The sequence below is a fragment of the Pelodiscus sinensis genome, chromosome 14 (assembly GCF_049634645.1).
Source record: "Pelodiscus sinensis isolate JC-2024 chromosome 14, ASM4963464v1, whole genome shotgun sequence".
In the NCBI taxonomy this organism is placed as follows: domain Eukaryota; kingdom Metazoa; phylum Chordata; order Testudines; family Trionychidae; genus Pelodiscus; species Pelodiscus sinensis.
In genome coordinates, this window is record NC_134724.1 from 39,095,628 (window position 1) to 39,122,804 (window position 27,177).

Below are 27,177 nucleotides of genomic sequence, written 5' to 3' on the forward strand. Positions count from 1 at the left end.
AAAGCAAGCCTTTCTTCAGAGCTGCACGAATGGGGAGACTTTCATCTTCCTGAAACACCAGCGCCTGGGACAGAGCCACAGAGGCTCCTTGACAGCGGCAGCCACAGGCCTAAACGACAAGTCACACTGACTCGGGGTCCAAGCTGATGGCCAGGAGCAGAAATTATGCTCCCCACTCACCGTGCCTCTGCTTGTGTCCCTGTCCCTCTCCCAGTCTTTGCCCACCCCAGCTGGCCAGCAAGCCCGCCCCCTTTCTGGAGGCCCTAGACACCCCCGTACTACCCATAGCCCTCGCCCGCACTGCCCCATAGCCCTCGCCTCCCTCTCCTCCCCCGCTGCACTGCCCCATAGCCCTCGCCTGCCTCCTTCACCCCCACACTGCCCCATAACCCTCGCCTGCCTCCTTCACCCCCACACTACCCCATAACCCTCGCCTGCCTCCTTCACCCCCACACTGCCCCATAACCCTCGCCTGCCTCCTTCACCCCCACACTGCCCCATAACCCTTGCCTGCCTCCTTCACCCCCACACTGCCCCATAACCCTCGCCTCCCTCTCCTCCCCCACTGCGCTGGGAGCAGCTCCTGCCAGACGATGGCACAAGGCCTCCTAGGAGGGGTCTTGTGGGTAAGGTCCCAGAATGGGGTCTGGAGACCAAGCTTCCATTTCCTGCTGTTCGACAGGCTGTGAGCAGGGCAGGTCCCTCACCGCTCTGTACCCAGCAGCACAGCGGGGAGAACAGGCCTCTCTGGGCCTTGTCTGCGTCCATAGCAAACCCTCCGGGGCAAGCGCACAGCCGGTGTTTGTGCTGTGCCAAGCCCAGTGGGCCCCTCGGCAGCGCTGCAATCCGACACCAACCCTTTGCCACGGCTCCAGCAGGCCGGAAGGGACAGCAAAGGAATCTAGTCCACGCCCCTGCCAAAACGCAGGACTTGTGTCCGCAGCATCCAAGACAGATGGCTGCTCAGCCTCCTTTGGAAACCCTCCAGAGACGCTGATCTGTGCCCGGGGCCAAGCTCTCCAGCACGGGGCTGCAGCTCAGCACACGCCGAGTGCTTCTCTGCTGCCCCACTCGAGGGCAGAGCCCCTCTGGCTTCCCGGCACAGGGAGGGAAGTTCTGAAGGGTGGGGGTCAAAAAACCCAGGGCCAGCCAACGCCTTCAGGGGCTGGCCAATAGAAGGGATGATTGGGCACATGGCCCAAGAGGAGCCCAGCTGCTGGAGAGACGCCCTGGGAGGCAGGAAGGTTGAAGAGGAGAAGATGCTGCAGGAACCAGCCATCAGCAGCAAAGCTTCGAGCTGCCAGTGGAGGACGACAGAGGACGGGAGAAGGGGATCGTGGAGCTATGGCGAGGAGGGGAAAGAGGACCAGGACTGATGTGTTCAAGGTGTGAAGAGCAGCAGGATCAGGTGGTGCTTTGCTAAGGCATGGCAGAGCAGATCCCGGGGCTGTCGTCTCTGCAGATTGCAAGGGAACAAGGACTTGCCACAACCCCTCAGCTCCTGCTAGCAACATGCTACAGAAATGGATCTAACTATGCAGTTCATTCCCATGGGGTAATACTTTCCCCCCAGACATGGTAATGCCGGGGTAATGACCGAAAACACTTGAGAGAAGTGTTAAGATGGCCAAGTGGCAAAGGGTTCCTTAGAGCACCATAAACACTGTCACCAATCCAGACACAAAAACACCTGCGGTGCCTGTATGGGACAGTCGCCCCCTGGCAGACATGAGACTGCACCAGAGCCAAGAACATCAGTTTCTACGGGTTGGGCTAAAAAGCCAAGGCTCCTTATCTAGGGACTTTAACACATTCATACCCTCAGTGAATTGGACACCAGTAGGGACAGATATGTTTGTTCTATCTATGGAACACATGCACCAGGTAGCTGGGGGTTGTTAGTTCCATCTTAAAGCTGGGGAAACTGAGGCACAGAATGGTCAGGTGTTGCTACTGTAATTTTTAAAGTTAGTAATTTCCTAAAAAGTCACCCTGGGGCAAGGAGAAAGTTGGAAGGGTGAAAAGCTGGAAAGAGATTGCAAGAAAAATGGGAATTTGAAACAAAAATTATTCCCCCGAGGACAGCGCCTCCTCCGGCTGCAGGATATAACTGGGGGTGGAAAACAGGGGTTGATCACTCACTCATCTTGCGGCATCTCAGGTTCCGTGGACTCATACATGTACCAGTCAGGGCTGGCAAAGTCATCGTAAGCAAGGGAGCCGTGGACTGACAAAGAGCTGTTGTTGGCCATCCCCTGCTCTCTCAACCTCTGCGGAAAAAAAGAAAAAGAATTTTAAAAACTCCTGTTCATTGCAGAGTGAAAATACCCGCCAGGGCTGCTCTCGATGCCTTCCCGGGGTGCTCTAGGGGCCGGTCAAAACACAAAAGATTATCCAGGATACTTCTACGCTCTCTGCACTGGAGTTTCACTGTGACAGGTGGGCGGGGGAGGGAGAATCTCTCCCCTCCGGTTAATACTCTTTGCAGTGTGAATTCACACCATTTCAGCAACTGATGAACACAGTGGGGATGGCTGTAAAACACACACACACACACACACACACACACACCACTCTCTACCCTGAAAGATCCAGTCTCAATTGGAGCTAAAAAGATTAAAGCGCTCGAGGCCTGTTTAACTGGGTCCCTTCCACTCTCCCCCCCCCCCCCCCACCTCAGCCCCAGAGAATCAGACCCTTTGTTTCCATTACCTAACCGCACTTCTGTGGAAGCCTGGGAGTGGTGCTCCCTGGTAAGATGCGGGCTACCCGGGGTCAGTGAGGTAACGGTCTGCACACAGCACTGAGGCTGGCTCCACCCCCTTCCTGGGGCATTTCCCCCCAGTCCTGACCCAGACAGGACATGGCTGTACCTGTCAGAAACAGCCCCCTGGGCCTTTCACTCAAGCGGAGGCTGTTACTCTTCTACCCCAGCCTCCTCTTCCTCTGGTGCGTCAGAGCCTGGCGAGCCCCACCACCCACCCTCCCTTTAATCGGTTAGCATTACGTTTACCCATCCCTAGCGGGAACACTGTCAGCATCCTGCATCGCCATTCGTCCGTCCCCACCCAGAGAGCCAGCACTAGAGAAACCATCGTGTTCGGCTCCAAACCCTGACCCCTGCAGCTCTGACTCACCCACCAGGAATGTAGCACTCAGTAAAAGGCAGAGCCAGCTCTTTGCAGCACAATACAAGAATCAGTTCATTTGGGAAGGCATCCTGAGGGAAAGCAATGCCCAGCCCACATCCCAGGGTTTACGACACAGAGGTACCAGGGCAGCTTTTAGTAAATCACTTGCATTGGGAAAGGAGCCTTCAATGTGTGTTGGACCTGCTGCTGCTAAAACCAGGCCAGATGTTCTATTAGTCTAAATCAGCATCCACAGAGCAGTGCCGGGTGCACCAGCCAAAGAACCAGCACGTGGCATTAAGTTACACATAGGCCTAAACTGAGAACTGAAGCCTTCTCCTGGATTTCAGAGAAGTTTGATTTTTAGGGTTACCTCAGAAAAGCCAATTTTCCTGCCTCCCCCAAATTGGTCCCATCAGTCCGTGCCAGGAGCCCAGTGGCCTTGGCAGAGGGTCCCAGCAACATCAGACTGTCTCTCACTGTTAATGCCTGGGAGAATTCTGCACCACTGCACATGCACAGAATTCGCGTCCCCACAGATTGCTTTGTTTCCCCGAAGAAAAGTGACTTTCTGGCAGGAAAGCTGCAGGAACAAGCATGCACCACACTATTTCAGGCACCGGGAGCAGCTGGCAGAGAAGTAGATCACTGCAGGGCTGGGGATATCCTAGCCAGCGGCACCTACCCTAAGCTGAAATCATGTCCAACTCACCCCCAGAAACCTCCCCCAGCTGCAGGAAGCTCAGCATCCTCCCCTGCTTCTTGCCCCTATTACTCCTGAGCTGGGGGGAGGGGGGAGGGGAGGGAGGAGTCACTGTGAAGGGAGCTGCTCCCCCATCTACCCCAGTCCAGAGAAAGTCTGGAATTACATTATATACACAAATGCTAATGGAGTAAATCTTGATTTAGGTTGGTGGGGCCTCTACCACTGAGTGTGCTAACTACTCTGAATGGTATCCTTCCTGTCTTAGCAATCTAGCTATTGACTTGGATCTTTATCTGCTTAAGTTTAGCGCCCATTCTCCAGATAGTCAAAGAAAAAACAGGAAGGGGGATGGGAGACAGAGCCTCATTCTCCCCCCCCCCCCCCCCTTTTCCTTCTATTTATTTCGAGTTTTCAAATCCCCTACTCATAACTCCGGTCATCTGAAGAAGTGGGCTGTGCCCACGAAAGCTCATGATCCCATCTACATGTTTGCAGCATGTGCATGCCTGGTGTACCTGACACAGAGGGGGCAGGGATGCAGGAATTACAATTCCCAGCTTCTGACTTACATCAGCACAGAGACATGTGCTTAAATCAGCCAGTCAGCCTAGTGCCTGTCTGTCACGAGGCTCAGATCAGCACCACCAAAGAGCTGTCCCACTAAGAACTCCTGTGGCACGTGACTGAGTAGTTAAAAGGAGCGTGAAGGAAAGAACGCACAAAGCTATGTGCATCAGTGCACATGGATGTCAGGCCAAGGCTGGGAGAAAGTCTTTGCATGTGACCTGCAACTACAGAAACACTGGAGGCCAGGAGGGGGAAGACAACAGAGGAACAAACCGTGCTGAGCTGCTCCATTTGGAGGAAACCAGCTCTCTAGCCCCTATATAGCTCTTGTCATCAGCACTTTACCAAGGGATGTCAGTATCATTATCCCCATTCTACAAATGGGGAAACTGAGGCACAGAGCTGGGAAAGGAATTGCCCAAGGCCACTCAGCAGGCCAGTAGCAGAGCTGGGAACACAACTCAGGTCTGCTGCATTCCAGTTCCAGGCACTAGCTGCCAGGTGTCACAGCCTAAAGCAACTCTGTAAGAAACATCAAGCCACAATTCTTCCAAGTCAGAAACTACCTCATAGCAAGGGTGACCACATGTCCAGTTTTGGCTGGGACAGTCCCTTTTTAAAGCCCTGTTCTGCCTTTTTTTAAAACACACAAAAGCAAGGAGCGGCGCACAGGAACAAGCAGGGGGAGTGGAGATGCCAGCCCCACTCCGTAGGGAGATAGGGCCAGGTGGAGCAGCATTCCAACATGGGAGGTGGCAGGGTTTCAACATGGGGTGGGGAGCAGCAGCATTCCAGGCTGGAGGGGGTGACAGGGTTCCAGCAAGTGGGCATGGCCTTGCACAGGGACAGGCAGGGTTCCAGCAAAAGTCTGGTGCAGGAAGGGGGGGACTCGGGCAAGTGGCGGGGAGTGAAATATGGCTGCCCAGGTGTGCTTGGCAGGGTTTCTACATCACCCTGGTCCTTCTTTGCTTAATGTACGATCTGGGAATCCAGGAAGCAAACCCCAGATTAACCATGCGGGCACAGGGTCAGCACCGACCCGGAAAGTAGAGTTCTGCGTACTAAGCTCTCCACAGCCTATGCAGCTACTTCTGGAGGTCCACCAGCCAACACAGGCCAGCCCAAGTCTCCTTAGCTTTTGCAAGAAGATGGGGGCTGTGGCATATGGAAGGAGGCAGCTGTGACTAGTTCTCTTTATCTTTGGCTGGCTGGAGCCTCACAGAGCACCTGTGACTAAGCGCAGCTGCTGAGGCCAAGCAGGGGAACCTCAGAGACTTTCCAGCACATTACAGACTTGGCTGCTCCTGCAGGGCTAAGCACGATTCTTTAGCACGCCCGTCCTTAGCCAGGGTGAATCAGACCGCGGTTCCCCGAGCTGACTCATCTGCCAGGGCCAAGCAGGCTCCCTGGGGTCATACACCCCCTTGCCTCTGGGCAAGAGCTGGAAATGTGGGGGACGGGGTCTGGCTCCTCAGCACAGCTACCAATGGGAGCGATGTGCTGCAGCGTGCCTGACGGAGGAGTTAGCAGCACCCTGAGGGCACCACCTCCCAGGGAGGAAAAGTCGCACCCTGATGTGTGGCACCCGCAAGTGGCAGAAAGAACAGAGGAGATGGGGCCCACAGGACAGCCGGCCCAGGCCTCAGGCTGCAGAGCAGATGCTGTGCTCGAGTAAGGGGATTCTCAGGGGTGTCAAGTTGTCTGCATGGCCCCAGTAACATGCATTAGTTCAGCAATTAAAGAATTAGCTCCCAGGCCTATTGCATTCGGGGCTCATCTGCAAGCCTGACCAGCTTCAGCTTGAAATCTTGCTCAGTAAGGACTGAAGGATCAGGCCCATGCCAGAAGGGGAAAGCCCCTCGAGCGGTCGATGACACCAGTTCAGGATCAGGCCCACATATGGAGACAATGTCTCCACCTAAATCCATTTGCTTTGGAGCCCTGTCAAGCCTTCACTGACCAATCCTGAGCCAGGACCTCTCCCTGGCCCCAAGCATTGGGAGTAAATGTTACTCATCCTTCCTCCCCCCATGCTGGGAACACAGTGATTCTTGTGCTGTCCCACTCCACCCAGCCATTACCCGAAACCTGAGCGCTTTGCTCCTCCAGCTAACCTCTGCCTGGGATGGCCGGGCTTTGATCACAGAAACACCAGCAAGATTGATGGTCTCAATAAAGCCCTTCATTTCCCCCATCTATCACTCCCCAGGGAGCGTTTACATCTCACCGCAGTGGAGTGGGGCTGGGAGAGGCGGACTCCCCCTCCCCCCAACGTAATGACAGCGCATCGTGTGCGGCTTTTAATAAAAACGATACAGATCTGTCTCCAGCACTGCTCTGGGAGCCGTTTTGAGTTTTAAAAGGGATTTCGTTTCATTCAATTGAGCTTCGCGAGGCGCCGAGGCAGGAACAAAACAGGACGGAAGGCCTGGCTGTGCTCGTAGCGCCTGCCACGTTTGCCCAGGCCGGGTTTGCTTAGTGCATTAGGCTCATTTGTCTGCACAAAGGAGGGGCAATTTCTCTCCTACACTGTTTGCACAGGTGCCAGCTAGGCAAAGCAGCTGTCCGTTTACCAGCTGTTATGCAAATCCACGAAGACACCATTAGCTGTTTATTCTTAAATGCCATCAGCCCCTACTAGCATCAAGATGCAGCCACTTGTGGTAATAAATCTGTAGCTGTACAGGAATTTACACATCATCCTAGGTGCCTGGAATATCATTGTGGTAGTCATGGTAGAAATCAGAGCATCTTGCTCCAAACCCACCAACCCCTCCCCCATTCTGCTGAATGAGCTCCATTAGCTGCTAGCAGTATAGGTCCTATGACACAACTGCGTAGCTCTGATTTCATGCACTAAAGAGCAGAGGAATATACAGATCCCAGCGCAGGCCAGATCCTCAAAGACATTGAGGTACCCAACTCATTTATTTCAAGACCTCTGAGGATCTAGGCCTATGTTACGGGGCTCTGTTAGCACATTGCCTGTTTCTTAAGAGGCGGGCCTCACCGGCCACTGCAGGCCAGGCCCTGCCACAGCATGTGAGCGGAGAATGGAAGTGACTAGGAGGGGGGCACAGCTGCCTCCTTGCACTGGGGGCTTTCTCCAAGAGCGTCCTTGTGGCCTCAGCTCCAACCTCCAGAGCACAATGGGCTGCAGGGAAGCCCTCAGCTGGGCCAAGCGGCCAAGCCCTGCCCCCTCTGGGGAGTGGTGTCTTTGCCCAGAGTTTGGAAGCTTGGAGAAATCTCTCATCAGGCGTCTCTGACCCGTCACTGGAATTCTGGCCCCCCAGTGCCCAAGGTGCATTTCAGAGGAAGAATTAGGCTCCTCCATCGGCCAGCCACAGAGCACGATGCCTCCGTAGCTCTACTAGCCTGGGCCTCGGGGGCTAGGAGAAGCCAGTGAGCTCAGCAGTCCAGAGCTCTGTCTCACCGCTGCTGTGCGGAGGCAGCTCCCAGACGCTGGCTCAGAGGGCAGGAGAGTCCCAGAATACCCCACCCCATCACTCACAGGGAGGAAGCTCTCTGGAGGTCAGATGCCCCATACCCACTGCCTCCAGCCTGCGGGGACCTGGAGGCCTGTTGTGCCAGTCTGGGCCAAAGGGCATTTTGTTGGCTGTTTGCTCCTGGCGGGGGTCAGGCACAGAGCATTCAGGGCCTGTGCTAGCTTCCCACACACCTCTGAGGAGACCTCCTGGCCACACCCTTTGCTCTACCTGCATCCTGGACCCTCAGCCATGGCCGGATCCCCTGCCAAGTAGCCACCCCCACCTGCGCGACTTGCCCCGGCTCAGCACGAGAGCAGCATGTGGAGAAATGCTCAGCGACAAACACTGCCACCAACACACGGAGCACCCAGCCACAGCTCCTCAGCCATGGGGACCCACAGCATTCACAGCACCCTCACCCCTGCTCCACAAGCTAATTGGCTCATGTCTCCCCACTTGTAGCACCCCACCCCACTGCTCCAGCCGGCCCCGTGCAGGAGGGCTGCGGGTGCCTGGCAAAGCCGGATCCCCCTCGGGCAGCCTCCGAAGGCTGGAACAGCTGCAGCCAGAAGAGAACTGAAGCTGCACAGACCGATCCAGTGTATTAGTGAGGAAGTGGCCAGTCTGGTCTGCTGTACCAGCAAGCTATTTAGAGCCAGTCCGGCACAGGGGAGAGACAGCGTATGGCCCACAGAGCTGCTGGCTGGGAGTGGTACGGCAGCCAGAGGAGCTGCAGCATTCTGCTCCTGTCCCCACGCACTGCTGCCCCTCCCAGTGGGGGGAAGAGCAGAACCCCCATCTCTGCCCCCTGGCCAGAGGGGGCACAGCTCATGGGGGGTGTGGTGGGGGCTCTGCTCTTGTCCCCGCTGGAAGGGCCAGGAGCGTGTGGGGAAAGATGCACAATGCAGGCAGTTCTACTAGCTGCCATACTACCCTGGACTCCTCCCGAGTGCGGTGGGATGGGGAGAGGAAGAGCGTGTGGGGCTGGGAGCACGTGAGGAGGTCACCTGGCCCCTCTAGCCGCCGTGACCAAAGGCAGAGCAGTTGTGTCAGGCAGCACCCGAGGCTCAACAAATCAAACACCCCAGACAGCAGCCCGGGGGGGGGGGGGGGGGGGGGCGGGTGTCTCCTGCCACGTACAGGAGACTCTGGCCTGGGCAGCCACCAGTGGAGCAGTGAACAGAGCCGCTGAATGGAGGTGGCACCCGCGGGGGCCATATCGGGCTCAGGGACTGAGGGGCTGGACAGTCTCCAGCACTCGCTCCTGGGTCACTCAGACACAGACACGCCGCTCCCAGCACGCTCTCCGTGCCATGCCCTGGACAGGACCATGACACCGGTCTCCCAGGTCTTCCTGCTGCCCAAAGCCGCCCGTGTCCTGTTGTCGCATATTGTGCCCAGGTCCCTGGCAGCAGCAGGGACAAGGATCCTTGGCTGAAGAGGGCACCCATGCACTGATCCCAGCCCCACAGGCTCTTAGGCGAGGGCATCTCCTGGGTTAGGTCAAGCAGTTGCTGTGCATGTAGATGTCCCATGCAACAGCATCTAGCTCTGCATGCAGTGCCCAGCCTCCCCTGCCAGCAGCAGACCTGACTCGTCCACCCCATGCAGGGTGGCACCTCACCGGCTCCCTTTCCTGGAGGAGAGACTGTTGCCGGGCATGTTGTTTTAGAGTGATCAGCAGGTCAGCGGCGCGGCCAGCTCCCGACTGCTCTCCCAACAGAGATGTGAAACTGAACCACCAAACCTCTTGCTGCCACGTGGGAAATTTTAACCCTGCAGCGGCTGCCTAGTCTGCCAACCCACATTCACCAGGAGGTACCAGCCCCTTTCAGCGTCCAGTCGTACCTCGCATGGAGCCGAAGGATTCACACCTGGTTGCTACTGGCTGGAACCAGCCTCTAGCAGCCCCTTGGCTCTTGAAGGGCATCAAAGGCTCAGGATGCCCCACCTCAAAAAAAGATTCACAGCTCTGGTCTCTTCAATTAGCAATGGAGGAGCAGCCCCTCCTCTCCCTCCCCCCCCCACCCCCCCAAGCATCCTGTTTTCCCTAGATCCAGCAAGAGGGGCAGAAGAAACCAAGGCACGTTCTTCCAGCTAGCTCTCACCACTGCGCTACCTAGGCTAGCGCATCCAGCGTGGTCTGGCCAACTGCTAACCCTGCGCTTCCTAGGCCTCATTCCCAGCACTGACCATCCGCCCAGTCCTGCTGTGCGGAGCCTTCCCGTATCTGGCTAACAGGCACCAGGAAGGAGAGAGCCAGCTCACAAGCCTCCTGCAAGGGACTCCCCGCACTCCCCCGACACTTGATGTTTTGGTACAGGTCTCCCGCCGACATGACTCAGCCGTGGTTATTGCTCACGGACACCCCAGCACCACTCCCAGCGGCCCTTCCAGCTGGGGACACAAATCCTGCTCCACTACTTCCCCTCCTCCAGTCACAGCCAGGTGGAAGGGAGTCTATTTCACCGGTGCCACGGCTCAGAGGGGATCAACTTAACACACAACGAATGGTTCTGCGGCACCTTAGAGCCCAACAAAACACGTAGATGGGATGTGGGCACAACCCACTTCAGGGGGGGATCACGAGCCCACGGGAAGCAATGACAAAACTCCTCATTAATTTCAAGGACTAGGTCTGCAGTTCTCTTGTGCCATTCACTGGCCCCTCAGAGGAAACCCGTCTTGACCCTGAACATGGTAACTGCAGACAGTCTGTTGCATGGGGTGAGAAGCAAACAGTCCACCTTCAGCTTCTGGGCAGCTCAGGCCTTCAGGGGGTCTTGCTACTCCCTGAAGCATCTGCCCCACGGGAGAGCGCCAGTTCTCTGACTTGCACTGGCGCTCGGCCCTCTTGGAGCACGCATTGCTCCTTACAGGGAGCAACTCAGGCCCAGATTCAGTTGGCTGTCTGCTTAGGGGTGGCTGGCCTCAGATGCGTTAGCGGGGACTGGCTCTTCCTTGGGAAATCTTTCACTGACACCTCCAAGGTGCCTCCCAGGGGACTCCTAAAACCCAAGGCATCCAAAATCACTCAGCTCTTAAACAAGGTTGGCCTTAACATCAGGAGAAACAGCTGTTGCACAGGCAGCAGCCCCCTCCCCATACACACTTCACCAAGGCATCCCATCCTGACCTAGGCACCTCCACCCTGGGTTAGTCCTTTCCTGGACTTCCCAGGTTACATGGCTGACACGGGGCCTTGGGACTGAGGCCACCGGGGAAACGTTGCCTCCAAAGGCCAACAGCATTGGCTCACGGAGTGCCTGAAGCCAGCACTTCTAGCGATTGGTTCTTTTCTAGCATCTCCGAGGCTTAGAAGCAGAAGTCAGTCAAAACTCTTCTGAAGCCGTTTTGTGTAGGAGACGAGGCCCCTTCAGGGCTCTTAGCTCCTTGGGAGAGAAGCAGCTTTACAGAACCTCTAAAGGGAGACTCCAGAGAGACTGAGGCGCACAGATTCCCAGACATGATTCATATTCGAGCCCAGCTGACCTGTCCCCTCCAGTCCCCCCTGTTGAAGCCCCCTCTTAGTGTAAGGGAAAGTTCTCAGGAATTTGAAGCAGTGCCACAGAGGAGCAGGGCAATAACATTCCTTGTTCCCATCCACCAGGACTAGTGAGCAAGCTCCCTTCCACAAAACAAAAGCAGCTAGTTGTGCCAATCACAGACACTTCTTAATGAGCTAAATTCTGATTCAAGTCACCCTGGTGTAAATCCAGAGTAACTTCAAGGAACTATTCCTAACCTAGTGCAAGTCTGGCAATAAATCAGAAATTAGTCCTTTAGAAGAAGCTTTTGTTCACAGCTTTATAGCCAGCAGATCTGAAATAAAGAGGTTATAACTTAAAATGCATTTATTACCCAAGAACCAATCAAGTTAAGGGATACACCTTTTGCTTTCTGAGCAGTTATGTGTCTACATTTTAAAACAAAGACATACACAAAAAAGGAATTTTCTCGCTCTCCTCCGAAGAGCCGCAATCCTGTAAACACAGGCGCACCTGCTTAACTTTACTCATACAACTAGTTCTCTTCCAGTGAATGGGATCCTGCACATGAGTAAAATTTAAACCTATGCATAAGAGTTTGTAGGATGAAAGCCAGAACAAACAGCAAAGCTGTTCACAAGTGACAGTAACAAAAGCCACAAGTATTGGGGGGGGGGATCAAAATGTAATACTCGGTGTAATGTGGACTTTGGTGTCTTGATGCAAAATCAAGACATCTCCCAGCAAAATGACACCTAAAGGCTTATAATGGTGATTAGAAATCATTAGCTACGGAGACTCAAGGGGGCTTACAAACACCTTTTGCTCCTGTGAGACTTCGGATTTCAAGAACAGAACCAAGTGCCTCAAACAAACTCTCAGCCGATTACAGTTTGTGTTTATGAATTGCGGTAATAAACAACAGACTAGCCCTAGTCACATGCAGATTCATTCCTCTGAATTGCCTGTGTAGTCTGTCAGGCCAAACTTTACTGACAAAGTCCCCCCTGCAGCAGGAAACAGCAACTCAGGAGAGCCCAACAAAGTAAAACGTTACCTTCTTTAGTCAACTCTTCTGAGAGGAGAGCAGATGCACAAAACTCCTCTCCTCTGGAGCAGTCAGGAGATGGAATCCGGTTAAAAAGTCAGCCTCGAGGAGAGCAGCTTACGGATCCCTCACTTCCCTGCTTTCTCTCCCTGTGGCTCAAACTCACCCCAAGAGCTAGCTGTCTAGAGGCAAGTGCACTCAGCAACTGCTGCAGCTGCTCCTGTGTCTTAATCTGATCAGAGGAGCCCAGCAGCGCTGCTGTTTAAAGCTTAAAGGCAAAGTTCAGCACAGCTGAGAGGAGACTCTACTGCTGGGGAACTTTATCCCTTCTCCTGCTCAAGGTGCTTGGCTGGGGCCCACCTCAGGGTTTAGAAAGGGAAAAGCAACCAGGCACCCTCTGATTATCAGCCACCTTTCTGCAGAGGCTGCAGACAGTTCTCTGCTCCAGCGCTTTGTCCACTCTGCTGTCCCCCCGTACAAACGCACACAGCCCACCGAGAGACATAGTGCCCAGAGCCAGGAGGGACCCCGCTCGCTGCAAACTAGCCCTGCTTTTGCCTGTGCTGGCCACCATGAAAGGCAGGAGACCAGATCCCCAACTGGAGTCAATCGGTGCAGCTCATCAGATGGTGTGAATCAAAAGTGGAGCAATGGCAATTTACTTCAGCTGAGAATCCGGCCCAGCAGCTTTCCTCTTTTTCCTCTGCTTTCACTGCCTCCCCGTGGGGACGGCCTCTCTGGCCTCGCCCCAATCCCAATGGCTTGAGGAGAGAGCCGCGCTAACTGAGGCTACGTCTACACTGAGGAGCTATGTCGGGATCCCGGAAGTATCCCGGAACAGCTGGGCCGCAAGCCCGTTATTTTGAAATGTGACAGGCTTGCGAGTCTGACGTCCCTGAAAGCCTTGCTCCACGAGCAGTAAGGGACGTTTCGGAATAGCGCTCGGTTTCAAAATTAACTGGAAATAAGCTACACAATTTGTCAAGAATCAGAGGGGTCGCCGTGTTAGTCTGGGTCTGCAAAAGCAGCGAGGAGTCCTCTGGCACCTTATAGACCAACAGATGTATCGGAGCATAAGCTTTCGTGGGCAAAGACCCACTTCGTCAGACTATAAGGTGCCACAGGACTCCTTGTTGCTTTTGCACAATTTGCGTAGCTCAGATTGAATAGCTTATTTTGAGCTATGGGTGCTGTGAGGACGCGCCCTGCCCTCCGTGTGTGGTTGTGTGTAACTACAGCAAGGGGGAAGGACAGTTGACAGCCCAAGAGCCTGTCCTCTGCAGTCACAGGAGAAGTACAGCGCCACTCGCAGCAGCACACGCTTCCTCCCTGCCCACGGAACTGCCTTGTCCACAGTTCACTGACCTGCTGGGAGGGCATTTGCTACCCTACATCCCCACTGGTGCCTCCCCTCCCTACCTACTGTAGAAGCACCTACGCTCTACGTCCCTAGTGGCTCCTGGGGTGTCAGCCTTCTGGAACACGTCCATGAGCCCAGGCAATTTGTGTGGAGGAGGGAGACTCCCCTGGTCTCTTGGGAAACTGCATAGTTCCCCAAAGGGCGTGTGGCGCTTGCGCCCAGCAGCCCGTGCAGTGCCTCTAGATGGCAAGCAACAATTGTGACCAAAACCCTTGGCCATGCAGAGAGGCTTTTTGACCGAATAAATCTTCATGAGCAGTGGTCACCTCAGTCGCACTCAGAGCCGAGCAAGCGCGGGGACACTGGGCTTGGCCCAAATCAGGCTGGAAAGTTGGAACATTGTATTTTCTTCTGGAACAAAATGTTGCACTTTGGAAGTTTTCAATAGAAATTAAAATGTTTAATATTCTCCAGTTAAAATGTTCCATTTCAGTTTGGCGAACTGACCAGAAACATTTCATTTTGAGGCATTTCCATGTTAAACTACATTTATTATTTCTATGATGAAATTTTCTACAGGGTCACTTATGTGTAATTTATTTCTACACACTGACATGGCCGACTGCCTTGTGGGAGCTGTAGTTCCGAATGCCCGATGCCCCCAGTCTCCTCTAGGGCCCAGTGCTCCCTGGACAGACTGTGCTTCCCAGCATGTGCTTGCAGCTGTATGGCTGCACAAAGTTGCACCGCAGCAGAGGGGAGACTCTATAGTGTCATGGGGAATGGAGCTCAGCCCATAAGAGCAACCCGCATAGACAATGCGGAGCAAGCAGGAGACATGCCGTAATGGATGGACTCAGCTGGGCACCCTGAAAATCTTGGCCTGGTATCAGCATTTCCAGGCCCTTTCCTCACCCCCTGCTCGAAGCAGGTTTCCTCCTCCCTCTCCTCTGCGCACTGCTTCCATGATGTGCTGGGTGCCGTGCACAAAAGGCTGGACTGGAAGTGGGAGCTCTGTTGTCAGCTCTGCCACTGAGCTACTGTGTGACCATGGACAGTCACTTCGTCTCTTCTCCCTGCTTTGTCTGTCTGGTCTATTTCTACTTCAGGCCTGTCTCGCTACGTGCGCCTGCAGCACCTCGCCAATGATGCCGGGCTCTGGCTGATGCTATGAGGCCTGACTGCAGGGCAAAACCCTTCACTCCTGGCATGGGTAAAACTCCCTTTGAAGTCAAAGGGCATTTTCCCTGATGAACGCCTAGACCAGGGGCCAGCAACCTTTCAGAAGTGGCGTGCCAAGATTTAATGTGCAGCTGGGCCCCGAGTTGCGAACGGTCAACTTACGAAAGTTCGCAGTTATGACCGAAGCTGTCAAAATGGCAGACCCCAAGTTACGAACGCGATCCGTGCATACGAACAGTCACGTGTAACTCTATGGGGTCTGACTTATGAACAAAGTGAGTTATGGACCAATTGCTTGATCCGTAACCGGTTCGTAAGTCGGGGAGAGGCTGTATTCACGTCTGTTTACAGATCTGCGTGCCGTTGGTACTTTTTAAAGTCATTAATACCGCCATTGGCTACTGAGAGCCAATTCATCCTGCTGTCAGGATTTCTGTATTTTTTTTAAATATACGATTTTGATGGCTTTTCGTCTTCTCTCCCTCTGCCTTCAGGTGCCTCAGAATAACACCAGCCGGTGCACGTGGGGGAAGCTGGAGGCTGTCAATGCTGAGTCGGCAAAAGGCGACAGCCATTTTTATGCAAATTAGGCACGGGATATTTAAATCTCTGCCTCATTTGCAATGTCGACCTGCCTAATCTGCATCCCTCTGCCGACAGAGGGATGCAGTCTAGACATACCTTCAGGGTTTATGCAGCTTTGTATTAAATTCAGTCCTTTTCATCCCCTTGTTCCTAGGGATTCTGATGGACTGTGATTTAGTCTTAAAAATGTCCTTGATGCTTTTTTAACCATGGATCCAGTATGTATCCATGGCCCAAGTTCTGGCCCCGGTCACTGGAGGAGCAGCCCACGCAGCCATGCGGCCCTGGCCCTGGCAGCCTGAGCAGCTGCTGCAGCCACGGCTCTGGCCGCTGGAGCCACGGCTCTGGCCGCTGGAGGAGGAGCAGCCGCCACGGCGACACAGCCACGGCCCTGGCCCTGGCTGCCGGAGGAGCAGCTGCTGCAGCCATGTGGCCCCGACACTGGCAGCTTGAGCAGCCACTGCCACTGTGCAGTCCTGGCCCCAACGGCCAGAGGAGCCACTCAAAATCGGCGCTCACATGCTGTGCATTGGCGACCCTGGGACTAGATGGAAACAAATCCGGGTTTGTGATGTACCTGATCTTGCTTCCAGACCTGCTGAGGGGGCAACTGCCCTGGGCCCCAGCGATTCAAAGGGGCCCAGAGCTCTTGGCCACAACTACTATTGTGGCAGTGGCGGCAGCCTGAGGCCAGGGCCCTATAAATCACTGCCAGAGCCACACGGAGCGCTGCAGAGTCCATGCTCCAGCCAGCGCTGGGCGGGGGAGCACCACGGTTCTGGTGGCACTGAAGGCCAACTTCCCCGGCCATGCTCCTTCCACCCAAGGCCATGCCCTTCCAGGAGTGCAGCGCCAGGCCCCCTCCCTTGCCCAGTCCATCAGCTCGCTGAATCTACGAGACACCATAACATTATTTTCCATGCGAGCTAGAGACAATCCAGAGCGTTGGTCAGAGCTCCCAAAGTGATGCAGTTCTCCTCTTCTAACACTTCCAAGCCGTGATGCTTTTCACTACTCCCGCCACAGTATACTGCTTCAATATCTTCTTCTGTGTGCTTCTCTCATCAGGGGGGTTTCCTGCACGCTTTTTTCTGCTATATGCATACAATAATCAGAGACCTGCTCTGTGTGTGTCTCGAACTGCTGAAAAAATAGACAATTACATGTATATCTCATTAGATTAACTGAACATTCATGTTTGATCACATAATTAATGACTGTATTCTAATGTGTTTGCGCAGGGGTGAAAGGCAATTAATCAGGATGGTTAAGGAAATACAGAGGATAAGATTTTATGTTTTCACACATTATAGCTTAATGGGGTTACAATTACAGGCAGGCACAACTTTCAGAAGAATGATCCCACACCAAAAGTCTGGCTCCTAACAATTTTGGCACTAGAGGGCAGGGATTACAATCCTGAAAATATTTGCTTAGATGCTTGATTTACCCCTTGAGTAGTCTCCATTGATTTAATTGGACCAGTCATGCATGTAGTATAAAACAGGCTTAAGTCATGGCAGGATGGATCCAAATTTCACAAATGGCCCGATCAACACCACTGATCTTACCAATCCCGAATTTCAAACCATTTGAAATCTGGTTCCAACTTCTGCAGCTTGGGCCCATTGTGCCTTTATTGAAGCACCTCCAGTGTGGTCCACATTCACCAAGGACAACAAACCTGAGCGAAGCTGGGTCCGTTCATGGGTTTGTTTGGGAACTCAGTAGGATTTGGCAATTTCAGTCAAGGTTTGTTTGTTTATTTTCATTTCAAAGAAACCTGTGAAAGCTGAACATAAAACCCGGAGGCATGAATCCCCTGGGAGCCCAAACTACCCATGGAAAAGGTTACAGGGACCTCCTGGGGTTCTCACAGCTGCAGCAGCCACCCGGCTAAGAGGCAAGCCAGTTGATTGATTAAATGCTGATCAGATGCAAGATCTGAGTGCTGGTCCCACCGCACAGGGAAAGAGGAAACAAGAGTTCATTCTTCCCACACCATTAAAGGATTCCCAGGCTCGGGTGTCCAGAACAGCATGTTCATATTAGCATCATCCTTGCTGCTCCCTGGGAAATCATACGGCCCTCTACATATCTGAGGAGAGTTGATTCAGATTCAGAGTTGATGGCTTGTCCAAGATCAGACAGGGCCAGATTGGTTCGCTCAGATCCCTGCTGTCCTGGGAGCAGAAAGGGGGCGAATGTGGTTAAGTCACCTTGGCACCTCCATGATTCTGACACAGGCTTGGGGCCCGCCAGTCTCGGGGTTTCCCGACACAGTGGCTGCATTCAGTAGCCCTTGCCTATTGTCTATACCAGGGGTGAGCAATACGTTTCTCGGGGGGCCACTTAATGAATTTTGGTATGTGGTCATGGGCTGGCTCCACCCACCGCAGAAAAAAGTGGGGCCTGGGTCAGAAGGGGTGGGGCTGGGGAGTTGCCTCCCTCCAGAGCTGCCTGGGGCTGGAGGCTTTGAATTAAAAACACAGCAAAGGGCTTACGGCTCCCGGCCCTGCTGCCGCCTCGTTGCCTGGCAGGTGCCCGAGGTTGCTGCGGCTATTTAAAGGGCTCACGGCTCTGGCCCCTGCCAGGGTAGCGCCGTGATCAGGAACTGGGAGCCATTTCAATAGGATCCTGCTGCCTGAGCCACCGCCTGGAAACTCGGTGGCCCGGGCAGCAGGATAGAACTAGAAAGTGGTCAGATGCTGTCCAGCCCTGGCGCCAGACAGGAAGCCACTCCTAGGTGACAGGAAGAGTGGTATAGTGGTTAGAGCAGAGGATTAGAATTCAGGAGAGCCAGCTTGTCCTCCCAGTTCTGCCACTGACTTGTCATTGTAAAGGTACTTAAGTGAGCAGGGACTAAAGCCATGGGGTGAGGGCCAGAGCCCACTATAACGTGATTACATTAGCCCACTACCCCCATCATGCCAGATCTTACGGCTGGGCTGTCCCCATAGCCATGCAGAGAACCACCTCGGCTCAGGAGTGTTATTCCCATGAGCTGGGCTCTTAGCCCATCAGCTCAGATCTTCCTCTGACCTAGCATCAGGCGTGGCCTCCGAAAGTCTAGCCTTAGGGCGGAGGCGCGGGTGACATGCACTTATAGCTGCGTCCTAGGCACGGTGTGGAAACAGACGGGCTGCTGGGGATGCGGACAATTCAGGTGGTGCAGGGAGGGGGAGAGAGCAGCCAGGAGGGCTCACAGGGTGGGTTCAGAGGGCCAGTGGAGGAGCAGCCTCCCGCAGGGCACACCCAAAGAGGGCCCCGGAGGCACGTGGTAAAGCTGCCCTCCCCTCCTGGAATACACGAGGACAGTGGAGTGGAGAGCCTCACATGCTGACGCTCTGCAGCAGCCCTGGCGAGGCTGGGCGTTTGGTTCCCCTCTAGGGCCTGATTCAAAGTCCCACTGAGCACATGGAAGCCTCTTGTTGATTCCCGGGGCTTTGGCACAGGCGTTGGCCCAGCTGCCTTCAAAACAGACTCCAGAATCAGCCCAGAGCAACTGAGAAGAGATTCTCAGTCAGGGCGTGATACTGACACGGCAGGATTTCAGCAGGAAACGTTTGCCAACGGAAGGGCTCATGCCAGGGGAAGGGCATGGGAAGCAAAGCACCCGCAGGAAGAAGAGAGGCCAGTAGCCATGTGGCCCTGGATTCCCACTTCCTTGTCACACCTAATAGCGCTTCCCGCAGGGCCGACATTCAGCTGCTGCAGGGAGCCTTGTGCGATGTCTCGATAGAATGGCAGGGGCCTCTCGCTGGCAGTAAACTCCGGAGGTGACTGAGTTCACTCTGGTATTTGCTGATGGGCTGGGGAATTCCAGCCCCATGAGTGGTTGCTGGTGTCGTACCTCGGTGTTCTGTACCTCGGTACCTTCGGAGGTCTGGACTGTCAGTGTCCGCGTCGTCTGGTCGGGGTCGTCCTGGCGCGCTCCTGACAGGACCTCTGCTCCGTCGGTGATGAGAAGCTTTTGGCTGCGTGTGTAACAATCAGTGCTCCCTTTATCTAGAGCGTTAGAACCCGTGCACTTGGGTCAACACAGGAGATCTCTGAGAGGCCCCGGAAACGACAGATGCAGGCCAGGTTTGAAATCAATCGCGCAGGTTTATTGTCAAATGCAAAGCTCTACCAGTTGGTGGTAGAGATCAGTCCAATGTTACACCACTGGGCATTATGGCCCGCGTTGACAAGGTACCAACACTGGGCAGGCCTATTGCCGTATCACAGATATTAACAGCAGTCAGTCGGAGTTAAGCTACTGTGCGTTCTGTAAGTTTAGGCAAAGACACCTGCCATTCAGGCACCTAGTGAGGCCCCCCCCCACCCCAAGGTCGGCCGGAGAGCACCCTCTGTGGTGTCCTTTTATAGACAGGTACAAACAACTCACATCACTTCTTTACGTACCAGGTTACCACCCTCTGTTGCTTAGTTACCACCCCTCACCTTACGGAAGGGGGCTCACTTACTATCCTTCATGCTGCCAATCTTGACCCAGTCCTGAGCCTAGGTTGGTCTGTGCATTAGTTTTTAGGGAGTTTTTGTACCAAGACATTTCTTATTAAGATGTTCCGTTACTCCCTTTGGCTTACAGTCTGTATCCAGTGCCTCCCTGTGTCCTTCCATGCTCGACCTAACTTATGTAAGGGGACTGTTACCCCTTACTAAAACTCTGTGGGAGTTTTTTGGTTTGCCAGCTCCCAGTTTCAGAAGGGGAAGGGTTCATGAGACTGACAGACCCCAGAGACAATGGAAAGCAGCCAACACTCCAGCTCAGCCTGATTGACAGGTTGGACAGGCCAGTGAGGAAAGGGAGAGGCCAGACCCCGTCCTCCCTGTGAGCTGGGATTGTTCTGGCTCTCTCTGAGCAAACAGAGAGCTGAGACACAGCCCAAGGAGTGCAAGCTGTGTGCAGAAGTCCTGCAAAAAGAACAGGGAGCTGAGAGACAGCCCAGGGAGAGCAAGCTGTGTGCTGAGGGGCAGTTTTTGCAGCAGCTGAGCCTGACACACACAGCTCAAGGAGCGCAGCCCCTGTGTTGAGCAGCAGACTGGCAGTGCTCAGAGAGCCGAAAGGAACAGAGAAGCAACGCAAGAAGCTAGAGACTGGCCAAGCAGCACCCTGCAGCTGGATGTGGTGAGCAGCTGGGAACTGCAAAGTGTGGGGAGAGGCTCTGGACTGGGAGAGGGGTCTGGCCACTTAGAGCTTGAGGCTGTGTGGTCACTGCCAGAGCAAGCGTGTCCAGCCTGCAGCCCCCCCCCCCCCCCCCCCCGCAGCACATCCAAGGCCTCTAAGGGGCCTCTAAGGAAGAGACTGTGGACTGTCCTTACACTCTGCAAGCTGCTGTTTTGATGTCCCTGTGCTACAGAGCAGGGCTGTGTGTTCTCATTTAACCTTTCTCATTTTTTCTTATTCTTTTCTCTTTAATCAGTTGATGTTTAATAAATTGTATTTGCTTTGAACCTTATGAAGTGATCACTGGGCCAAGAAGGCCTGCAGTGTAAAGAGAGCACCTCGGAGTGGGGACACCCTAACTCCTGCCCCTAGTGACTACAAGGTCAGGGATTAAGCCCCAGGAAACCTGGGCCCAGCCTTGTTGGGTTTTCGAGGACTCTGCTACTCAGGAGAGTGGAGGGGGAGCCCTCAGGATCAGGGAGCCGTGGGGTAAAGGAAGTGGGAGCGGGGACTCAGATCCTTTCGCTGGTTCATTTCACCGGGGTGTATAGAAGCCAGGAAAGTTCCCCACAATAGCGGGACCATTCCCCCGCTTACACTTACGCAATCACACAGTTATCAGTAGGGCCTCTTTCTTGGCTCCTGTGTGACTGAACCAAAGTCTTGCTCACTAGATTGCAGGCCTGTTGCTGTTTTCATGTTACAGGCCTCTATTCAGGCCTGCGAACTCCACGTTACTGACCCTCCACTAACTACAGCTGGCTGCCCTGGCTGTGTATGGCTTAGACCCAGGGACGCTGCTGTCACTGACCAGGCCCGGCACAGCATGGCCCCTGTTTAATGGCCTCATGGCCTCTGGCAGTGCAGGCGTGTTTCTGAGCCCACCAGCTTGAGCCTCAGGCTGAGGGACTCAGCTGCCTTGCTGGGGCCCCACTTTCATTTCTAAGGTGTGGTGAGGCCAAGGGCCTAGGATGCCCTCCCAGCATCTGTCAGCTCCACCACCCTTGCTCTTCACAAATTGCCCACCTCCTGCTCCTGACAACCCCTTCCTGGCCAAGTCACGAGCCCCCACCAGCCCACTCATCCTCCTCAGCCAGGTGAGCCACCGTCCCTCGCCAGGCTGCTGAGACTCCGACTGTGCCCTTAGCTCTCCGAGGGGCTCTTCCTTCCCCTCACACGTTCCAGGGTCCTTTTTGCCTGGGCTGCAGCCATTGTCTGTGAGAACCAATGGCCAGAGCTCAGCGAGGTGCTGAGAACCCTGACAGCGTCCCTCGGAGGCACAGCACCCTGGCTGGGGTGCTGAGAAGACCTTGCTTCTCTCCCCGGCTGACAGGTCCCTCCCTCGTTCTGCAGCAGGCTTTGTGTGCTGGCAGGCGGGTGCCAGCTTGCGGTCTAGTTACCTGGTTTCATGGCAAACAAACTGAGATCAAAAAACCTGCTTCCGCCTCCTCCTCCTGTGGAGCCTGTGGGCGCAGTGGGAACAGCACACTCAGCTAGGCTGCTCTCCGGGGAGCTGGACGGACGCCCTGGGCTGAGGTGCTTTGCGAAGGGAAGGCTCTCTCTGACAGGGACAAGCCCCACCCCAGGCAGCTCTAGGCATTTGTCACTGCAAGGAAAGCAGCCGTTTCAAAGGGAGGAAGCTTTGGGGGGAGCAACGAGAACTCGGTTCAAGGGGGAAGATCTTCTATACTCACTGCTGGCCCGCGGGCGGAAGTGGGGCCTGAGGGCTCCCCGCTGGGACAAAGGGAAGGACTCGTTGCAGGCCGGAGCTCAGACCTGACAGGTCTCAGGGCATTTTAAGGGGCTATCAGAGAGCAATCAGGGGTTCCCTGCCCCCACTCCCTGGGAGCTGCTTTCCCCATGGCTACCAGGGCAGCAGAGCCCCGTGTCCCCATGACCCTGCAGAGGCCACGCCTGAAGGCCGAGGAGAAGACCCTCGACTTGGAGTTTGAGGTGGTGAATGTACAGTTCAATGCAAAGGGCCGGTATGCCCTGAGGCTGACAGTGGAGAACCCGCTCTTGGAGGGGTCTGGGGCTGGGGTGTGCCTGCGGGTGAACGAGGGAGACGTCCTCTCTACCAGCTCGGTGACCACCGACATCATCGAGCAGAGCGAGCTCGGCGAGATCTGCGCCTGTGAGAGGAGGAGGTTCCTCTTCACTTTGCCCAGAGGTAAGAGGCTGGAGAGAAGAGAGAAGGGCCCATCCCGGGCCACCGCTGAATTCAGAGCTCACCGGCTCAGCACTGAGCTAGGGACCAGTTCTTCACTGATGCCTGGAATCCAATGGTCTGAGTCCCCCTTGGCCTGTGGCCTTTAGACTGGTGTCAAAGGGTCAAAGAGCAGCCTAAACACGTCCCCTGGTAACCGCACTCACAGGGGGCTGAATCCGTGTGCAGCCTGACGAAACCTCTGCAGCAGTCTACGAGCTGAGTGGGCTGGGCCATGAGGGGGGAGTCAGACCCAGTGGAGGGCAGGGCTGGGTGAGCAGGGTGGTGTCAGACCCAAGGAGGGCAGGGCTGGGCCAGGAGGGGGCGTCAGACCCAGGGAGGGCAGGGCTGGGTGAGCAGGGTGGTGTCAGACCCAGGGAGGGCAGGGCTGGGTGAGCAGGGTGGTGTCAGACCCAGGGAGGGCAGGGCTGGGCCAGCAGGGGGGTGTCAGACCCAGGGAGGGCAGGGCTGGGCCAGCAGGGGGGTGTCAGACCCAGTGGAGGGCAGGGCTGGGCCAGCAGGGGGGTGTCAGACCCAGTGGAGGGCAGGGCTGGGCCAGCAGGGGGGTGTCAGACCCAGTGGAGGCCAGGGCTGGGCCAGCAGGGGGGTGTCAGACCCAGTGGAGGCCAGGGCTGGGCCAGCAGGGGGGTGTCAGACCCAGGAGGGCAGGGCTGGGCCAGGAGGGGGCGTCAGACCCAGGGAGGGTGGGGCTGGGCCAGGAGGGGGGCGTCAGACCCAGGGAGGGCGGGGCTGGGCCAGGAGGGGGGCGTCAGACCCAGGGAGGGCAGGGCTGGGTGAGCAGTGTGGTGTCAGACCCAGGAGGGCAGGGCTGGGCCAGGAGGGGGGCGTCAGACCCAGGGAGGGCGGGGCTGGGCCAGGAGGGGGGCGTCAGACCCAGGGAGGGCGGGGCTGGGCCAGGAGGGGGGCGTCAGACCCAGAGAGGGCGGGGCTGGGCCAGGAGGGGGGCGTCAGACCCAGGGAGGGCGGGGCTGGGCCAGGAGGGGGGTGTCAGACCCAGAGAGGGCGGGGCTGGGCCAGGAGGGGGCGTCAGACCCAGGGAGGGCGGGGCTGGGCCAGGAGGGGGCCTCAGACCCAGGGAGGGTGGGGCTGGGGATAGTGGAAGCAACTCTCCTGAGCTAATTCAGCCACTGTGCTCCAAGCTTGGCCTCTGTCATGTCTGCTTGTGGGGTTTGGGGAGCCAGGATTCTGCAGGAATGACGAGAACCACGATGTGCGGCTCCGGATCGAGGCCCTGCGGCTCCAGGGGCCCTCGCTGCAGAGCAGCTTCCGGGCCGGGGAAGCTATCTTCGCCATCTACCCTCGCACCAACCAGCCGCGGCTGAACCTCCTGGCCGGGAAGGACGAGGACCTGTACCACTACAGCGACACTCTGGCACTGCTGCGGGTGGGTGAGGACGAGCTCGCAATGCATTGTGGGAGGCTGGCCTACGCAGTGTCCTTCCACGAGCACCGCCCGCCTGCCAGGAAGGAGATACCAGTGTCTTCCCATCAGCTTGCCCCCTGGCTCTCTGCAAGGGAGGAGGGGGGGTATGTCCCAAGAGTGCCCTCCCCAGCACCCCTCCCGCCTCTGGATGGTCCCCATCAGAGCTACCTGCGCTCCATTCCAGAAGCATTGACGTCTGCTTGCCATCTGCCGCCCATCGAGCCTCGTCCCCTCTCGGCCAAGGTAGGCAATGCTGGGTTTGCCAAGGCGGGCAGGGGAAAGATGCCAGAGCCTGCCACAGGAAGGAACTCTGGTGAGACGCGCAGGCGCTGGCTGGGTGGCTCCGTGCGCCAGGGGAAGTGCGAGATGCCGATGCTGCCATGCTGAGATAGTTACCAGGCATCCAGTTTTCTACCAGAACAGCCAGTCAGAAAGAGAATCTGGTGGCTCCGGTCGGTGGCAGGGTGGTGCTAAGCCGGTCTCCCTGCCTGCCCTGGTGGCTCCGGTCGGTGGCAGGGTGGTGCTAAGCCTGTCTCCCTGCCTGCCCTGGTGGCTCCGGTCGGTGGCAGGGTGGTGCTAAGCCTGTCTCCCTGCCTGCCCTGGTGGCTCCGGTCGGTGGCAGGGTGGTGCTAAGCCGGTCTCCCTGCCTGCCCTGGTGGCTCTGGTCGGTGGCAGGGTGGTGCTAAGCCTGTCTCCCTGCCTGCCCTGGTGGCTCCGGTCGGTGGCAGGGTGGTGCTAAGCCGGTCTCCCTGCCTGCCCTGGTGGCTCCGGTCGGTGGCAGGGTGGTGCTAAGCCGGTCTCCCTGCCTGCCCTGGTGGCTCCGGTCGGTGGCAGGGTGGTGCTAAGCCGGTCTCCCTGCCTGCCCTGGTGGCTCCGGTCGGTGGCAGGGTGGTGCTAAGCCGGTCTCCCTGCCTGCCCTGGTGGCTCCGGTCGGTGGCAGGGTGGTGCTAAGCCGGTCTCCCTGCCTGCCCTGGTGGCTCCGGTCGGTGGCAGGGTGGTGCTAAGCCGGTCTCCCTGCCTGCCCTGGTGGCTCCGGTCGGTGGCAGGGTGGTGCTAAGCCGGTCTCCCTGCCTGCCCTGGTGGCTCCGGTCGGTGGCAGGGTGGTGCTAAGCCGGTCTCCCTGCCTGCCCTGGTGGCTCCGGTCGGTGGCAGGGTGGTGCTAAGCCTGTCTCCCTGCCTGCCCTGGTGGCTCCGGTCGGTGGCAGGGTGGTGCTAAGCCGGTCTCCCTGCCTGCCCTGGTGGCTCCGGTCGGTGGCAGGGTGGTGCTAAGCCGGTCTCCCTGCCTGCCCTGGTGGCTCCGGTCGGTGGCAGGGTGGTGCTAAGCCGGTCTCCCTGCCTGCCCTGGTGGCTCCGGTCGGTGGCAGGGTGGTGCTAAGCCGGTCTCCCTGCCTGCCCTGGCTCACTTGGCTCCTGGGAGTGGCTGCAGATGCAGAGGGGTGGCCAGAGAGGCTCCTTACGCTGCTCCCCGCCCTCATCGCCAGCTCCACAGCTCCCATTGGTCAGGAAGTATAGGCCATGGGGAGCTGGCGAGGGCAGTGCATCAAGGCCTCTGGCCACCCATGCACCCATGTGCATAGGAGCCGTAAGCTTACACTGGCCAGTTCTGGGAGCCCCCTGAGGTGAGCACTGCCTGGCCAGAGCCTGCAGCCTCAACCTCTTCGCATACCCCAACCCCTGCCCCAGGTTGGAACCCCCTCCTGCACACCAAACCCCTTGGCCCCAGCCTTTAGCCCCTCCCCGCGCTGGAACATGCATCCCCTCCCACATCCCAACCCCAGACCTGACTCCCGTCCCATACTCCAAACCCCTCCTCCCCAGCCTGGAGCCTGCTCTTGCATCCCCAGCCCACATCAGACTGGCTGAAAGTCTCCTGGAATCAGCCTCAATCCCCTGGTTGCTACTGAAAGTACTTTGGGGGATTTTAATAGGCCCAAGTCTAGTTGGCAGAGGCAGCAGCGTGGGCTCAGGAAGGCTCTGCATGGCTCCTGGAAGTGGCAGCATAGCCCTGTGGCCCCAGGTGCCAGCAGGGTGGCCAGAACATCTCGGGGCGCTGACTTTGCCCCGACTGCTGACTGCAGCTCCCACTGCCTGGAACTGCAGCAGGTAGGAGCTGCGGGGGGCAGTGCATGCAGGCAAGGGCAGTCTGCAAAGCCGCCTGGCCACCCCGCCTTGCTAGGAGCCACAGGGACATGCCATCATGTCTGGGAGTTGCCTGCGGTAAGCGCTGCTTGGCCGGAGCCTGCCTCTGCATACCGTCCTGCAACCCCAGTCCTTGCCCCGCCCTGAGCCCCCTCCCACTCCCAAACTGCCTCCCAGAGCCTCCACCCCACACTCCTGCTGCAGCCTTGAGCCAAACCACTGGTCCCTGGTGCCAGCTGGAGCCTGCACCCTGACTCTGCCCCAGCCCTGAGCCCCTCCTAGGGTTGCCAGGTGTCCGGTATTTGCGCTCTTTGTCCAGTAAAAAAAATCAGAAAATACCGGACACGTGCAATGTGCAATGTCCAGTATTCTCTGATTTTTCCGGCTGCGCACTGGACGTAAGCCTGGCGGGGGCGGGGGGAGTGGCTGGGAGTCCCAGCTGGGAGGCGGGGCCGCGATTGCCGCCGGGAGCCCTCAGTCGGTTGAGCGTGAGGAGAAGGGGAAGCCTCCTCCTCCCTCGTGCGTGGCCGGGAGCCTGCGCGGGACAGGCAGCTAGTGCCCAGGTCAGTCCCACTCCCCGCCGGCCAATTTGCTCACCTCCCCTTCCCGGCCGGTTCTCCCCCACTTCCTGTCCTGATCTTCCCCAGCCAGCCCCATTGC

At 56.7% G+C, this 27,177-nt stretch overlaps 1 protein-coding gene across 3 annotated transcripts in view; it reads right to left on the reverse strand.

Moving 5' to 3' along the window:
• Positions 1–12,956, reverse strand: part of STRA6 (signaling receptor and transporter of retinol STRA6) — a 37,590-nt gene extending 24,634 nt beyond the window's left edge. The window contains exons 1-2 of one of the 3 annotated variants that reach the window (XM_075897596.1): positions 12,438–12,956; positions 2,143–2,270 (exon numbers count right to left, since the gene is read on the reverse strand). In XM_075897596.1, coding sequence (XP_075753711.1) covers positions 2,143–2,252 — 110 coding nt within the window. In that variant the 5' untranslated portion in view covers positions 2,253–2,270; positions 12,438–12,956. Of the gene's footprint in view, positions 1–2,142; positions 2,274–12,437 lie in introns of all 3 variants that reach the window. The other 2 variants (XM_075897595.1, XM_075897594.1) reach the window with 2 other exon arrangements.
• Positions 12,957–27,177: the final 14,221 nt, after the last annotated feature.